This window comes from Crinia signifera, chromosome 4, assembly GCF_055691185.1.
Source record: "Crinia signifera chromosome 4, ASM5569118v1, whole genome shotgun sequence".
NCBI lineage: Eukaryota > Metazoa > Chordata > Amphibia > Anura > Myobatrachidae > Crinia > Crinia signifera.
In genome coordinates this window covers 4,072,526-4,089,962 of record NC_139220.1, presented here as the reverse complement: position 1 = coordinate 4,089,962, position 17,437 = coordinate 4,072,526, and the positions used below count along the sequence as shown (strand labels likewise).

The 17,437-nt window shown below is 47.4% G+C and overlaps 1 protein-coding gene and 1 non-coding gene across 2 annotated transcripts in view; both read left to right on the top strand.

Moving 5' to 3' along the window:
• Nucleotides 1-17,437, top strand: part of LOC146072199 (ATP-binding cassette sub-family C member 9-like) — a gene marked incomplete at its 3' end in the record, with an annotated part of 107,680 nt that overhangs the window by 46,538 nt on the left and 43,705 nt on the right. The window contains exons 15-19 of the mRNA XM_083179527.1: nucleotides 1,438-1,548; nucleotides 10,496-10,568; nucleotides 11,101-11,206; nucleotides 13,357-13,395; nucleotides 15,493-15,531. Coding sequence (XP_083035653.1) covers nucleotides 1,438-1,548; nucleotides 10,496-10,568; nucleotides 11,101-11,206; nucleotides 13,357-13,395; nucleotides 15,493-15,531 — 368 coding nt within the window. The remainder of the gene's footprint in view (nucleotides 1-1,437; nucleotides 1,549-10,495; nucleotides 10,569-11,100; nucleotides 11,207-13,356; nucleotides 13,396-15,492; nucleotides 15,532-17,437) is intronic.
• LOC146077001 (5S ribosomal RNA) lies at nucleotides 7,024-7,142 on the top strand. The gene has a single exon (XR_014474382.1). It is a non-coding gene; the product is annotated as a 5S ribosomal RNA (ribosomal RNA).

The window sequence follows — 17,437 nt, the reverse complement described above, 5'->3', positions numbered from 1 at the left end:
CTCGTGTTCTGCTGCTCCTCTTCCTGTGACTAATGTCTCCCACCTGTACCTTCCTCCCCCTAGTGTCAGTGCATGTCCTTGTGTTCTGCTGCTCCTCTTCCTGTGACTAATGTCTCCCACCTGTACCTTCCTCCCTCTAGTGTCAGTGCATGTCCTCGTGTTCTGCTGCTCCTCTTCCTGTGACTAATGTCTCCCACCTGTACCTTCCTCCCTCTAGTGTCAGTGCGTGTCCTCGTGTTCTGCTGCTCCTCTTCCTGTGAAGAATGTCTCCCACCTGTACCTTCCTCCCTCCCCCTAGTGTCAGTGCATGTCCTCGTGTTCTGTTGCTCCTCTTCCTGTGAAGAATGTCTCCCACCTGTACCTTCCTCCCTCTAGTGTCAGTGCATGTCCTCGTGTTCTGTTGCTCCTCTTCCTGTGAAGAATGTCTCCCACCTGAACCTTCCTCCCTCTAGTGTCAGTGCATGTCCTCGTGTTCTGTTGCTCCTCTTCCTGTGAAGAATGTCTCCCACCTGTACCTTCCTCCCTCTAGTGTCAGTGCATGTCCTCGTGTTCTGCTGCTCCTCTTCCTGTGAAGGATGTCTCCCACCTGTACCTTGTTAAAGCCCTTGATATATTTGAAAGTTTCTATCATGTCCCCCCTTTCCCTTCTCTGCTCTAAAGTATACATATTAAGATCTTTTAGTCTTTCCTGGTACGTTTTGTGATGTAGGCCATGCACCATTTTAGTTGCCCTTCTTTGGACAGTCTCTAATGTATTTATATCCTTCTGGAGATATGGCCTCCAGAACTGAACACAATACTCTAGGTGAGGCCGTACCAATGACCTATAAAGTGGCATTATTACGTCTTTTTTTCTGCTACTGATTCCTCTCCCTATGCAACCAAGCATCTGACTTGCCTTCTTCATTGCTTTGTTACATTGCCTACCTGCCTTTAAGTCACTTGAAATAGTGACACCTAGATCCCTCTCTTCCTCAGTAGTTTCCATTATAGTGCCATTTATACTATATTGAGTCTTTGGGTTTTTGAGTCCCAAGTGCATAATTTCCATTCTTATTATATTTATATTATATTATATTTCCAGCTACAATCACAAGGAATGGACATATTGTACATGCGATCCAAACCTCAGATTGAGTTTGGAAATCTGAGGAAAGTCCCCACTCAGGACTCGGAACACCCAGATCCCAAAAAGTGACACCACATGAATCACAATCATGGCAGACAACCAATATTGTCACAACATACCCCCTGGTTTCCATGCTGTGGAGTGGGCCTGGGTTTCTGTAAAAAGTTGGTGTGGCTGGGAAGTGCGGGGGAGGGTTTAGGCAGATCAGGGGTGGGGCCACTTGTCAATCTCATATGCTGGAAGGTATGAAATAGAGAATCACCAGGTAAATACAGGGACTGCTGACTGACATTTCCATTCTCCAATAGCATTCCAGAGCCATAAACAGGAAACAGCCCCTGAGGTTCCAGCTGGACAAATATGAACAGTCTCCACGGAGACCGATTCGCTCCCCGGACAGCGAGGAGGCCGCAATCAAGGTTCCTAGTTTCTGATAGATAGAAGTGTGCACAGATATGATATCTATCTATCTATCTATCTATCTATTTCATATCTATCTATTTCATATCTATCTCATATCTATCTATCTCATATCTATCTATCTATCTATCTATCTATCTCATATCTATCTATCTCATATATATCTATCTCATATCTATCTATCTATCTATCTATCTATCTATTTCATATCTATCTATTTCATATCTATCTCATATCTATCTATCTCATATCTATCTATCTATCTATCTATCTCATATCTATCTAGCTCATATATATCTATCTCATATCTATCTATCTATCTATCTATCTATTTCATATCTATCTATTTCATATCTATCTATCTATCTATCTATCTATTTCATATCTATCTATTTCATATCTATCTATCTCATATCTATCTATCTCATATCTATCTATCTATCTATCTATCTATCTATCTATCTATCTATCTATCTATCTCATATCTATCTATCTCATATCTATCTATCTATCTATCTATCTCATATCTATCTATCTCATATATATCTATCTCATATCTATCTATCTATCTATCTATCTCATATCTATCTATCTCATATCTATCTATCTATCTATCTATCTATCTATCTATCTATCTATCTATCTATCTATCTCATATCTATCTATCTCATATATATCTATCTCATATCTATCTATCTATCTATCTATTTCATATCTATCTATTTCATATCTATCTATCTATCTATCTATCTATCTATCTATTTCATATCTATTTATTTCATATCTATCTATCTCATATCTATCTATCTATCTATCTATCTATCTATCTATCTATCTATCTATCTATCTCATATCTATCTATCTCATATCTATCTATCTATCTATCTATCTCATATCTATCTATCTATCTATCTATCTATCTCATATCTATCTATCTATCTATCTATCTATCTATCTCATATCTATCTATCTCATATCTATCTATCTATCTATCTATCTATCTATCTATCTATCTCATATCTATCTATCTCTATCTATCTATCTATCTATCTATCTATCTCATATCTATCTATCTATCTATCTATCTATCTATCTATCTATCTCATATCTATCTATCTATCTATCTATCTCATATCTATCTATCTATCTATCTATCTCATATCTATCTATCTATCTCATATCTATCTATCTATCTATCTATCTCATATCTATCTATCTATCTATCTATCTATCTATCTATCTATCTATCTATCTATCTTTCTTCTGCGGCAGACGTCAGGGGCCAGAGGGATTACATTGGGTAGAGAGTGAGGTCACGACCTTTCCAGCACCAGAAAGGATAAAACTTCTGGACTGCCCAGAGACAGCCCTGGCTCCTCCCTCCTCTACCCCGCCTCCTAGGCTAGCTTACTTTCAGTTTTGATTGTGCTGGCAGGAGCCAACACGCATTTTGAAAGGGCTGCTGTTAAAGCAGCTTAAACTTCATTTTGAATTTTTTTTTTTTATTCTTATTTTTACACTGACTGGAGTCAGTGACAGAGCAGCAGCACTGGGGGTCTGTTAGATCCCTGCACTGCGCTCCATCACCCGGGACCCGGCAGCCCAACACCACCCACGTGGCTCCCACAAGCGGAGGTGTTCGGCTGGCTCTGAAGCACTGGAGAGCACAGCCGCGACGGGGACCGGGACATCAGCGGTGACAACCGCTTTCAGGTAACGCGCTCCCCGCTGGGAGTGCGAATGCGCACGCAGTTATAGCGGCTGAGCAGCCCGGTGGGGGGGATCGCCGGGCTGCACTAGCAAGCGGCCAGAACGCCTCCTTTCACTAGGTGTGCACCCTGACCCGCTGGACCACCAGGGAGACTTTGAGTGTGGGCAGCGGCGTCGGTATGCGGGGCCGCCCGGCAAGCGCCGGATCCCCGCCATTTTACCGACGCCGCATGAGTCATGAAATCCCGGTGGCCATTTGCTAGTAGGGGGAAGGGAGCCTCTCCTCACACAGCCCCTCTCCCGGAGACAGGAGCTAGGATGTACCCACGGGGTTTCCAGCCCTGATCTCTTCCTGCCTGCCTGCTGCACGTGTAAGAAGGACACAGAGAGCTCTCTGCCAGTCTGGAGTTCCATCTCTTCACTGCCGGGCCATATGGGCAAATCCCACCTGTACCTCTCCTACTGGAGCACAGGGTACAGTACTTTATGCTCCTGCCGGCCTATGTGCTTTGCGGAGCTCAGTGCCACTTTTATTATTATATGCATTGTGCTGTGTCTCATAACTGTGTTAACACCATCACTGCATGTCAGAAGTATAGGTGTTAGCTGTACCAGTTTAGCTGCCTCTTGTACAATCTTAGAGGACAGCGATAGTGACATAGGGACTCCTATATTGGTGTCCTGCACACATTGCAAGGCTGGCCCAAGTACCACCGGCCAGCCTGGGCATATGAGTATAGCCTGATGGCGCGGCTACCCTTTCAAAAAGGAACGCCATTGTAAGGACGGAGTCCATGGTACTTTCCCAGCTATCAGGCGGTTCTGGCGGTCATTTTAACATACTTGCCGCCATTGCACGCTGCTGGAGGCTCCTGACTGCTAATGCCAGGGCTGTGCTCAAGCTTGTCCTGGTTAACTGCATATTGAATGCAGCTGCTCCCCCATGTTCTGTGTTCAGACAGTGGGGTTTAGAGCATAGTGGGACAGTATTGGGCTGTATGTAAATTAGGTCATAGCACTCCTGTGTTATATACCATGGTGTTGTTGATTGGCCTGTGGCAGCTCATCTCCTTATACTGTCTCTCTTATCCAGTGATTCTATCTCTGGTTACCTATACCTACTCTTTCTCCCTGTGTGTGTGTAGTGTATATATTGTCAGGTGGAAAGTGTATAACTCAGTTTACATTGTCATCTGAGGCCTGAGGCCATATACCCTGTTGCCTTGCCTAATGTATTTTTCCTCCGTGACATAGACATCGTTAGATTTCTGCAATAAGCCTCTAATTGTGCAATGTGTATCTGCTGGCTGACAAAATAAAAACCCCTTCTTGCTTTCTTCCAGAAAGATACTGTGTTCTCAGATTACAGTTTATGGGGGGACAGTTTGTTGCCAGCTAGGTCATACAGAGGACAGCAGGAAGTCTTATACCCTGCTATCAGGGTGACACAGAGGTCACTGCCTTACTCTAATGCACAGATACTGAGGGTAACATTGCACTGTCACATACAGAGGACAGCAGGAAGTCTTATACCCTGCTATCAGGGTGACACAGAGGTCACTGCCTTACTCTAATGCACAGATACTGAGGGTAACATTGCACTGTCACATACAGAGGACAGCAGGAAGTCTTATACCCTGCTATCAGAGTGACACAGAGGTCACTGCCTTACTCTAATGCACAGATACTGAGGGTAACATTGCACTGTCACATACAGAGGACAGCAGGAAGTCTTATACCCTGCTATCAGGGTGACACAGAGGTCACTGCCTTACTCTAATGCACAGATACTGAGGGTAACATTGCACTGTCACATACAGAGGACAGCAGGAAGTCTTATACCCTGCTATCAGAGTGACACAGAGGTCACTGCCTTACTCTAATGCACAGATACTGAGGGTAACATTGCACTGTCACATACAGAGGACAGCAGGAAGTCTTATACCCTGCTATCAGAGTGACACAGAGGTCACTGCCTTACTCTAATGCACAGATACTGAGGGTAACATTGCACTGTCACATACAGAGTACAGCAGGAAGTCTTATACCCTGCTATCAGGGTGACACAGAGGTCACTGCCTTACTCTAATGCACAGATACTGAGGGTAACATTGCACTGTCACATACAGAGGACAGCAGGAAGTCTTATACCCTGCTATCAGAGTGACACAGAGGTCACTCCATTAATCGAAGGCAAGGGCAGCAATGTCTAATGCAGGTAGCATGACTTGTATGTTACTAACTCATGAGTTAGCAAAGTTATCCATAGCAAGTCAATTAGAAATCACAGTGTGTGCAGCCATTACAGTTCTGGTCCAGACACTTGGTGTAAGACACCTCTGCTAACTTTTAAACCCTGTCGGAACATAGTCCAGGCCTGTTTTACCCTAATAGAGCAATAGCTCAATCAGCAACGCTCCCGTCTCTTAAGTAGACAAGGCGCACGGCTATAAGGATTCAGTCCCCACAATACAGGGGTTATTTCATGTTCTGACAGGGCACTATGGTAAACGTCACCAACGGTGGACTCTGAGATGTAATTTCTCCACAGGATAACCTTTGGTATTCCTGGTCATTGGAAGTTGGAACATTGCACTGTCACATACAGAGCTGGTTGTGGTGTGTACGCACAATACAATCCAGTGTGGGATCTGACTATGTAGTCGGATTTACATTAGGATCACATGCATCTAACATGCAGATCGCACATTTGAGATAATTTGACTTAGTATTCCTCCAGGCCTCTAGTAGCCTTGCACCCCAGCGGGGTAGCATTTTTGAGAGATGCAGCTGTGGAGGTGCAGTACGAACTGTGTAATGGTTAACATTACTACCTCACGGCACTGATGTCAATCTATATTCATACCACACTGGATATGCCCAATCTCATTTGAGATCACATGGGAACACCAGCTGTTGTAGATAACATGGGTTCCATTCAAACAACGCCATTACCCTAACTGGGTGGAGTTTATGTATATTCTCCACGTAATTGCGTGGGATTACTCCGGGTGCTCCCGTTTTCTCCCACAAACAATTCGGTTTGTCATTTCTTATGGTTCTCCTTTAAGTTATGTTAGCGGAGTAACACTGGCTGTAGCTTTTATAATTAAAAGCTAATATGGCCTTGACTATGCATCCCTTCAGGGACGCAATCTCACTTTGGTAGAAGTTTTACTGGTTGCCAATGTTGACGGCCTTGTTCATTTCAGCGCCACCATATGCTATATACCAATATGTTGCCTCTTAATCTGTACGACCTATTGTATAGGGGTACATGAATGCATATGTTTATGTTTGTAGGCATTTGTGTGTGTACATGTGTGTGTATATATATGTACATACACAATATATATATATATATATATATATATATATATATATAATGTGTATATTAGTGGATATATATAGCGGTGCTAGGTCAGCATTCTCGCTTCTTACATTCAAACAGCGGTTCGATATAGTTTCCTGTTTGTTTGTTTTCTAATGTATCTACATACACATACATTATAACCAAAACTGATCCTTTTGGTAAATCCGTGTTTTATACACGCAACAGTACATCTTAAGACATAGACTGGATAATGCTATTATGGAAAAGATGCTTCTGTCTTGAAACCTAAGTGAAAAAGACAGTCCTGTGGGATTTCTGCAAGGTAGAACCTTGGTTTCTAGGTCACCCTGTGCAGGTCCAGTCGGGTGATGCAAAAAAGGGTGGTTTGTTATCAACCACTAGGGTGACACTCTGAGTGGGCCGGCTATGAGCCTACGGCCACACCACCCTGAACACGCCTGATCTCGTCTGATCTTGGAAGCCAAGCAGGGTCAGGCCTGGTTAGTACTTGGATGGGAGACCATCTGGGAATACCAGGTGCTGTAGGCTTAGGCCTCCCGCTTCTTCCAATGGGAGCGCAAGATCCCGGCCTTGTTGGCAAAACTATACCAACAGATGGACCCTCCCTTCGGAGGTGTTCCTGTGGTTGGTAGGCCATTGGGGTGGACCAATGGTGGTTTGATGGCTTTGCGTCACATTTACCAGGTCACCCTGTATGTGTCCAGGTCTCGAGACCCTGCAGGTTACAGAGTCCACGCTCTGTTATGTCAGTCCAGTGGCTATTCGTGCGGAGGTAGGCTTTTCACCATTTTTGCTCCTCCTCAAAGTAATTTGTACATTAAAAGTGGAGGTGGGGGCACCTTAATCCAGGAGAATCTGGTTCTCGGATCTGTGAACCCTGTTAGGGGTCTCTCTTATCTGTCTGCCTCTGGGGCCAGAACTGCTCACAGGGCTGTTAAGACAACCTAATTAAAAGCCACGGGATTGAATTCAATCCCAGAATTTACCGTTTGTCTGGGGTTTTGTCCTTTCGGTAGAAGTAGTGGGGGCTGGCCTCCGCCTGTTTCTTTAAAGCAACAGGGCTCGGCTCTCTCCTTTGTATTCCACAGCCTATGAGCTCTGTGGTATGATCTCCGCTCATTCTTGCAGGGGGTCCTGCAGATCCAACCTCGGGTTGTTACAAACATGGTGGTTTGATAAAATCTTTCTCTGATTCTTTGGGCCCTTTAGGGCTCTTTACAGGCTAACTGGGACAACGGTTTTACTGTTGACCGTTGCTGCTGGGTGTCTGCCCGGTAGGCTCTGTTAGGTCAATCGCCTTTCATAGTCTTTCATTCTCATAGAACGGATTCTTTGAAACGTTACTTTACACCTCACAAGGTGGTTCCTGAATTTCAAGTCATCCAGGAGATAGTGATCCCTGCCCTTTGTAGGCCGGCGGTCTCTCCTGGGCAGCAATCAACTGGAGATGGTCTGTGCTTTGCACGACTATGTACATCACGCTGTAATACTTTGACCATCTGACTCTCTCTTTATCCACTAGAGAATTCATAAGAGGGGCTGGTCTGCTACCATGCAGACTATTGCCATCCGATATCTGCGGTCGTTTATCAAGCAGGATTCCTGGTTCACCTCACTCTCCGTTCTTGCAGGGGTACGGGCTCATTCCACTACATCTGTGGGTGTGTTTCGGGCTTTTACAGGTGGTGCAACGGCAGAGCAACTTGGCAAGGCGGCAACTTGGTCGTCTGCCAACGATTTCTTACGCTTTTTTTGCGTTTGTTATGTTTGCCTCTCAGAACTCGGCATTCGTCCAGAATATACTGGCCGCGGCACAGGCGCGTCCCCACCCTTAGGTGGCTGCTTTAGGACATCCCAATGTAATCCCTCTGGCCCCTGACGTCTGCCGCAGAAGAAACTGAGATTTATGTCTTACCTGTTAAATCTCTTTCTTCGAGGACGTCAGGGGCCACAGGGATCCCTCCCTGCCGCGCCTGCTTCATGGTATTGAAGTTCATAGTTCCTCCGTTGAGTGAACTTAGTTAAAAGTTCCTTTGTTGAGGTACTTATACATGTCACAGTTATGGTTCCTCTGTTGAGCAACCACACACACATATATTTGTTGAATGTGTTACTGTATGGGTTTCTCTTCCTTCTATCTTGTCTCCTGCCTGGCTTTGGGAAAAACTGAAAGTAAGCTAGCCTAGGAGGCGGGGTAGAGGAGGGAGGAGCCAGGGCTGTCTCTGGGCAGTCCAGAAGTTTTATCCTTTCTGGTGCTGGAAAGGTCGTGACCTCACTCTCTACCCATTGTAATCCCTGTGGCCCCTGACGTCCTCGAAGAAAGAGATTTAACAGGTAAGACATAAATCTCAGTATCTATCTATCTCATATCTATCTATCTATCTATCTCATATCTATCTATCTCATATCTATCTATCTATCTCATATCTATCTATCTATCTATCTATCTATCTATCTATCTATCTATCTATCTATCTCATATCTATCTATGTATCTATCTCATATCTATCTATCTATCTATCTATCTATCTATCTATCTATCTATCTATCTATCTATCTAGGGTTATGTTTGGGTCATGTGATTACAGCATTGCTCCCTGTGACCCGGCTCTGTCTTCCGTATAACATATATATACCCGGCTCTGTCTTCCGTATAACATATATATATATATATACCCGGCTCTGTCTTCCGTATAACATATATATACCCGGCTCTGTCTTCCGTATAACATATATATACCCGGCTCTGTCTTCCGTATAACATATATATATATATATACCCGGCTCTGTCTTCCGTATAACATATATATACCCGGCTCTGTCTTCCGTATAACATATATACCCGGCTCTGTCTTCCGTATAACATATATATATATACCCGGCTCTGTCTTCCGTATAACATATATATACCCGGCTCTGTCTTCCGTATAACATATATATACCCGGCTCTGTCTTCCGTATAACATATATATACCCGGCTCTGTCTTCCGTATAACATATATATACCCGGCTCTGTCTTCCGTATAACATATATATACCCGGCTCTGTCTTCCGTATAACATATATATATATATATATATACCCGGCTCTGTCTTCCGTATAACATATATATACCCGGCTCTGTCTTCCGTATAACATATATACCCGGCTCTGTCTTCCGTATAACATATATATATATATATATACCCGGCTCTGTCTTCCGTATAACATATATATACCCGGCTCTGTCTTCCGTATAACATATATATACCCGGCTCTGTCTTCCGTATAACATATATATACCCGGCTCTGTCTTCCGTATAACATATATATACCCGGCTCTGTCTTCCGTATAACATATATATACCCGGCTCTGTCTTCCGTATAACATATATATACCCGGCTCTGTCTTCCGTATAACATATATATACCCGGCTCTGTCTTCCGTATAACATATATATATATATACCCGGCTCTGTCTTCCGTATAACATATATATACCCGGGTCTGTCTTCCGTATGACATATATATACCCGGCTCTGTCTTCCGTATAACATATATATACCCGGCTCTGTCTTCCGTATAACATATATATACCCGGCTCTGTCTTCCGTATAACATATATATACCCGGCTCTGTCTTCCGTATAACATATATATACCCGGCTCTGTCTTCCGTATAACATATATATATATATATATACCCGGCTCTGTCTTCCGTATAACATATATATACCCGGCTCTGTCTTCCGTATAACATATATATATATATATATATATATATATATATATATATATATATACCCGGCTCTGTCTTCCGTATAACATATATATATATATATATATATATACCCGGCTCTGTCTTCCGTATAACATATATATACCCGGCTCTGTCTTCCGTAGGTCTGCAGCGGATATTTTTCCTGGGGAACCGGCTTGGCAACTTTATCCAACATTGATATCCAAATACCAACAGGTACCGGGGGCCATGGTGCATGTTACAGGGTATAGTGTAATGGGCCCTGTAAGGGCCACAGATAACCCTCATTTACTGCGCACGTTTGGCGAGTGGATCGCATATCTGTACGCTTGGCTTATACCTGTTATTACTGTCTGCGCACTTACACCAACACCACCCTCAGTGCAAAGCTCTGTGTGAGACAGGACAAATCTGGCGGCCCCCCCTTCGCTTGCTGCGCACCTTTGTGACCGGGGAGGTCAGGAAAACGCCAGCCGCCATCATTACGTTGTAGGCGAACGTTGGCTCAGCCGCATTGGTAAATGCCATATTCACTTGGGTGTACCTTGTAGGAGATTCATGTGTTGTACATGTCTAGTACACGTGTGTGCCCGTATGGACGGGAATAACTGAGCCCAATGCACTTTTTTGAAAATGCTTCATGATTAGTATATAATCTGCTGTACACTATGGCGTAGTACATTATGGCGCTGTACCTAGTAATAATTAACGGGATGACCTCTTGTAATCCCGGTTCTCTTGCCTGCAGGTCAGCTGACCATGGTGGTAGGACAGGTCGGGTGCGGTAAATCGTCTCTTCTGCTTGCCATCCTCGGGGAGATGCAGGCACTGGAGGGACGCGTTTGCTGGAACAAGTGAGTGGTTCATATCTCTTATTTATCGGCTCCGTGGTGTACAGCCGCCCCCTATAAATATTGGCGCTATAACTACTTGGTTGTTTCCTAGCAGGAATCTATGAGGGTAATTCAGGAATGCTCTATAAGCAGCTAAGGTAACTCAGCAGCCGAACGTACGAGAACACATCCCCCTTACATGAGCCGCTAGCAGGATAAACCATTGGATGCCTGTGACCGCCCACCCCCGGCCTTCCCTCCCCACAGGGAACGGCCTGTGTAACTCCCCAAAGTCGGACGCTGTCGGGGTTTGTGCAAACCTTGACCATTTCGCTATAAGCGATCCTGAATCATCCCCATATGTCCTCTCTGCCCCACCGGAGTTACTGGGGGTAATAGTCCTTCTTCAGACATTTGTGTGTTGGGGTTCCCCCCTCCCCCCCTCGCAACCCTATGGAGCAACGAGCGATTTTGTCACATTCCGGCCTCCGTAAAGTGCGTCCAATAGGATCGACTCCAGGTTGTGAGGTGGCAACACGACCATTTCCCAAAGATGGGAGATATCAATACTCTGCAGACAGGGACAATCGGTCACAGGTTCCTGCATGCAGATCACCTGGTCGTGCGATAGTGCGTGCAGATCACCTGGTCACGTGTTAGTGCGTGCAGATCACCTGGTCACGCTTTAGTGCGCGCAGAACACCTGGTCACTCGTTAGTGCGTGCAGATCACCTGGTCACGGGTTAGTGCGTGCAGATCAGCTGGTCACGCTTTAGTGCGCGCAGAACACCTGGTCACTCGTTAGTGCGTGCAGATCACCTGGTCACGGGTTAGTGCGTGCAGATCACCTGGTCACGTGTTAGTGCGTGCAGATCACCTGGTCACGGGTTAGTGCGTGCAGATCACCTGGTCACGTGTTAGTGCGTGCAGATCACCTGGTCACGCGTTAGTGCGCGCAGAACACCTGGTCACGCGTTAGTGCGTGCAGATCACCTGGTCACGGGTTAGTGCGCGCAGATCACCTGGTCACGGGTTAGTGCGTGCAGAACACCTGGTCGCGCGATAGTGTGCCTAGATCACCTGGTCGCGCGTTAGTGCGCCTAGAACACCTGGTCACGCGTTAGTGCGTGCAGACCACCTGGTCATGCGTTAGTGCGCCTAGAACACCTGGTCCCGGGTTAGTGCGCGCAGAACACCTGGTCGCGCGTTAGTGCGCCTAGAACACCTGGTCGCGCGTTAGTGCGCCTAGAACACCTGGTCACGCGTTAGTGCGTGCAGAACACCTGGTCACGGGTTAGTGCGTGCAGAACACCTGGTCGCGCGTTAGTGCGCCTAGAACACCTGGTCGTGCGTTAGTGCGCCTAGAACACCTGGTCATGCGTTAGTGCGTGCAGACCACCTGGTCATGCGTTAGTGCACCTAGAACACCTGGTCCCGCGTTAGTGCGCGCAGAACACCTGGTCACGCGTTAGTGCGCCTAGAACACCTGGTCACGCGTTAGTGCGCCTAGAACACCTGGTCCCGCGTTAGTGCGCGCAGAACACCTGGTCGCGCATTAGTGCGCGCAGAACACCTGGTCACGAGTTAGTGCGCCTAGAACACCTGGTCCCGCGTTAGTGCACGCAGAACACCTGGTCACGCGTTAGTGCGCCTAAAACACCTTGTCCCGCGTTAGTGCGCCTAGAACACCTGGTCACGCGTTAGTGCGCCTAAAACACCTTGTCCCGCGTTAGTAACATTATATACAGCTTTGTTTGTTTCTATTGACTCGGTTTCTTCAAGATGTTATTAATAATTTACAGATCACAAAGTACTACAGTATGTTGCGACCACGGCAACCACTGTCACATGACAGAGAACGTTTAACATGGCCTCTCAGCATGCACGTTCACAGCCCGCTCTCTTCCCCTGTGGTTATGTATTTGGGAGTGCTGACTCAGAGGTCAGGTGATTCAGTGGATGTAAGTGGCCATTATTATTACATAATGCACAGGACCGGCCTCTGGTTTGGCCTGATATAAATCATCTCTGGGAAGAGCCGTGATTGTGCCCTGCACATACGTTACATACATATGTCACTATTACAGGCAGGTGTATTACACAAGCGGAGATATATAATGCAGGTGTGTTTGCAGCACTCTCATGCCTTTGTTCTTTGCTGGACATTTCAGGCTCCCTGACACTGATTTGGGTACAGATGGACTATTCAGGTACTGACCTATGAAAAAAATGATTCCCGTCTTTCCCAAACCCCTTATCTCAGATAATTTACAGAATGGTGTTTTGGTCAATAATATATAAATCGAGAACAAAATCCAAAGTGTAATTACCGTGCAGAATAACTGATTGTACTGGATGTGTTCTGGTGATTACATGTACGAGTATTGGGGATCTCTGACAGAGTCCTGATTCTGAGTCACCGATTCTGAGTCACAGGCAAAACAACGCAACTCTGGACGTTACGTCTGCATGTGACGTCTGATAAGTGCATGCAAAACCCAGAATAACTGATTGTACTGGATGTGTTCCGGTGATTACTTGTACGAGTATTGGGGATCTCTGAGTGTTAGTTCCGGCAGAGTCCTGATTCTGAGTCACAGGCAAAACAACGCAACTCCGGACGTGACGTCTGATAAGTGCATGCAAAACCCAGAATAACCATGGCAACACGCCCACATAACAATATTCTGGGGCACGTTCACAGTGTCTGGCTGCCAAGTTACCACCCAGAAACACCCAAACAGTGCCCACAGGGCAATAGTGGCGATTTGTACGAATTGTGCGCACATTCGCCAAGCAGTTATACAGCCCTTTATCCCTGCCCAATAGGCAGAGTCGTACGTAATCCAAGCTGCGTGAGACTCAGAATCAGGCCCAGGATGTGCAGTGAATTACTGTTTATATAATTTATAGATATAGCTAACTACGACAGACAGAGTGTGGCCGGGGATGGGGGAATAGGAATAAGGAACAAAGGGAGCAATAAAGGTTCTTGTGCTCCCGTTTTGCAGCCTGTACACAGAATCTCAGTAACTTTTACCTCTAAACACCCCCTCATCCCAAAATAGTACAGATGGGAGACGTAGGGAACCTGTAAGAGATGGGACGGGAGACGTAGGGCCCCTGTAAGAGATGGGACGGGAGACGTAGGGACCCTTTAAGAGATGGGAGACTTAGGGACCCTGTAAGAGATGGGAGATGTAGGGCCCCTGTAAAAGACGGGAGACGTAGGGCCCCTGTAAGAGATGGGAGACGTAGGGCCCCTGTAAGAGACGGGAGATGTAGGGCCCCTGTAAAAGACGGGAGACGTAGGGCCCCTGTAAGAGACGGGAGACGTAGGGCCCCTGTAAGAGACGGGAGACGTAGGGCCCCTGTAAGAGACGGGAGATGTAGGGCCCATGTAAGAGACGGGAGACGTAGGGCCCCTGTAAGAGACGGGAGACGTAGGGCCCCTGTAAGAGACGGGAGACGTAGGGCCCCTGTAAGAGATGGGAGACGTAGGGCCCCTGTAAGAGACGGGAGACGTAGGACCCCTGTAAGAGACGGGAGACGTAGGGCCCCTGTAAGAGATGGGAGACGTAGGACCCCTGTAAGAGACGGGAGACGTAGGACCCCTGTAAGAGATGGGAGACGTAGGACCCCTGTAAGAGATGGGAGACGTAGGACCCCTGTAAGAGATGGGAGACGTAGGACCCCTGTAAGAGATGGTTGTGTGACGCTTGGATCTGCAACACTTGGATTTGGGACAGCTGCTTGTGTCACACTCGGATGTCTGATTATTGGATGTGTGTTCCTTGGATATGTGCCGCTTCTCTGACATCCTGTTCGTATGTGTGACATTTAGTTGTGACACTTGGATGTGTGGGACTTGGTTGTGTGATACTCAGTTGTGTGACACTCAGTTGTGTGACATTTGGCTGTGTAACACTCGGTTGTGTGACACCTGGTTGTGTGACCCTTGGATGTGTGACACGTGGCTGTGTGACACCTGGTTGTGTGACCCTTGGATGTGTGACACTTGGCTGTGTGACACCTGGTTGTGTGACCCTTGGATGTGTGACTCTTGGCTGTGTGACACTTGGCTGTGTGACCCTTGGATGTGTGACACTCGGCTGTGTGACCCTTGGATGTGTGACACTTGGCTGTGTGACACCTGGTTGTGTGACCCTTGGATGTGTGACACGTGGCTGTGTGGTTCCCCTGAGTCGGTGCATATACCTAGTGCACCTTACACAGACGGAATAGGATGAAATCGCTATGTTACTAATGTTTCTCTAATTGTAAATCTCTTCTACGGTAACTTGCAGCGCGGGCGAGTGTGACCCCTCCTTAGATGCTGACAGAAGGTATTTCCTCTACGTCACCCTCATAATACCCGTGTCTGAGCCATTTCCTCTGTGATTCGCTAACATGAAATGTGGCTCCATCCAATCATTCCCCCAATCTGGTGTCACCGTGGTGTGCGGTAACTGTGGGTTCCGTGTGTCTGTGACTAGTAATCCTGCGATCCGGGGCCATTAATCGGAAATGTTGCTGCATTCCTGGTATTTCCCCATAATCCGCCTGTAAATGATAACTGTGTTCTCCGACTCATCTCCACTAAGTGTGAACCACGCCGGATGCGTACAGGAACGTGTGTCATTGTGTGTGTAATATGCTGTAACACGTGTGCTGACACATGCAGTACACGCGTGTGCTGTGAGGTTACTCATATGAGGCACATGCTCTGCGATGTGTCTGTGTGTATATAATATTCTATATTAATACTTTATAACATTACTGACTCTTCTGGAACAGAGCGCAGTCCGTGGGCAGCGGCACGTCACATGACCAGACCCCTCCGCAATCAGCCAATACTATGATGACACGCCCACATTGCAGAATTACATGCGTACATACAAATGCGCTCAGAGTTGTAGGGATCACTGAACCCTGACTGTATGTTTGGTCTAATACCGACTATCAAGATTGTCTCGCGCTGGGAGATGGGAGATGGCGGAGAGATTGTCTCATGCTGGGCGATGGCGGAGAGATTGTCTCACGCTGGGCGATGGCAGAGCGATTGTCTCACGCTGGGCGATGGCGGAGAGATTGTCTCACGCTGGGCGATGGCAGAGCGATTGTCTCACGCTGGGCGATGGCGGAGAGATTGTCTCACGCTGGGCGATGGCGGAGAGATTGTCTCACGCTGGGGGATGGCGGAGAGATTGTCTCACGCTGGGGGATGGCGGAGAGATTGTCTCACGCTGGGGGATGGCGGAGAGATTGTCTCACGCTGGGCGATGGCGGAGAGATTGTCTCGCGCTGGGCGATGGCGGAGAGATTGTCTCACGCTGGGGGATGGCAGAGATTGTCTCACGCTGGGCGATGGCGGAGAGATTGTCTCACGCTGGGCGATGGCGGAGAGATTGTCTCACGCTGGGCGATGGCGGAGAGATTGTCTCGCGCTGGGTGATGGCGGAGAGATTGTCTCACGCTGGGAGATGGCAGAGATTGTCTCACGCTGGGCGATGGCAGAGCGATTGTCTGACGCTGGGCGATGGCAGAGCGATTGTCTCACGCTGGGCGATGGCGGAGAGATTGTCTCACGCTGGGTGATGGCGGAGAGATTGTCTCACGCTGGGCGATGGCGGAGAGATTGTCTGACGCTGGGCGATGGCGGAGAGATTGTCTGACGCTGGGCGATGGCGGAGAGATTGTCTGACGCTGGGCGATGGCGGAGAGATTGTCTGACGCTGGGCGATGGCGGAGAGATTGTGTCACGCTGGGCGATGGCGGAGAGATTGTCTCACGCTGGGCGATGGCAGAGAGATTGTCTGACGCTGGGCGATGGCGGAGAGATTGTCTCACGCTGGGCGATGGCGGAGAGATTGTCTCACGCTGGGCGATGGCGGAGAGATTGTCTCACGCTGGGCGATGGCAGAGATTGTCTCACGCTGGGCGATGGCAGAGATTGTCCGACGCTGGGAGATGGCGGAGAGATTGTCTCACGCTGGGAGATGGCGGAGAGATTGTCTCACGCTGGGAGATGGCGGAGAGATTGTCTGACGCTGGGGGATGGCGGAGAGATTGTCTCACGCTGGGAGATGGCGGAGAGATTGTCTCACTCTGGGCGATGGCGGAGAGATTGTCTCACGCTGGGCGATGGCGGAGAGATTGTCTGACGCTGGGCGATGGCGGAGAGATTGTCTCACGCTGGGCGATGGCGGAGAGATTGTCTCACGCTGGGCGATGGCGGAGAGATTGTCTCGC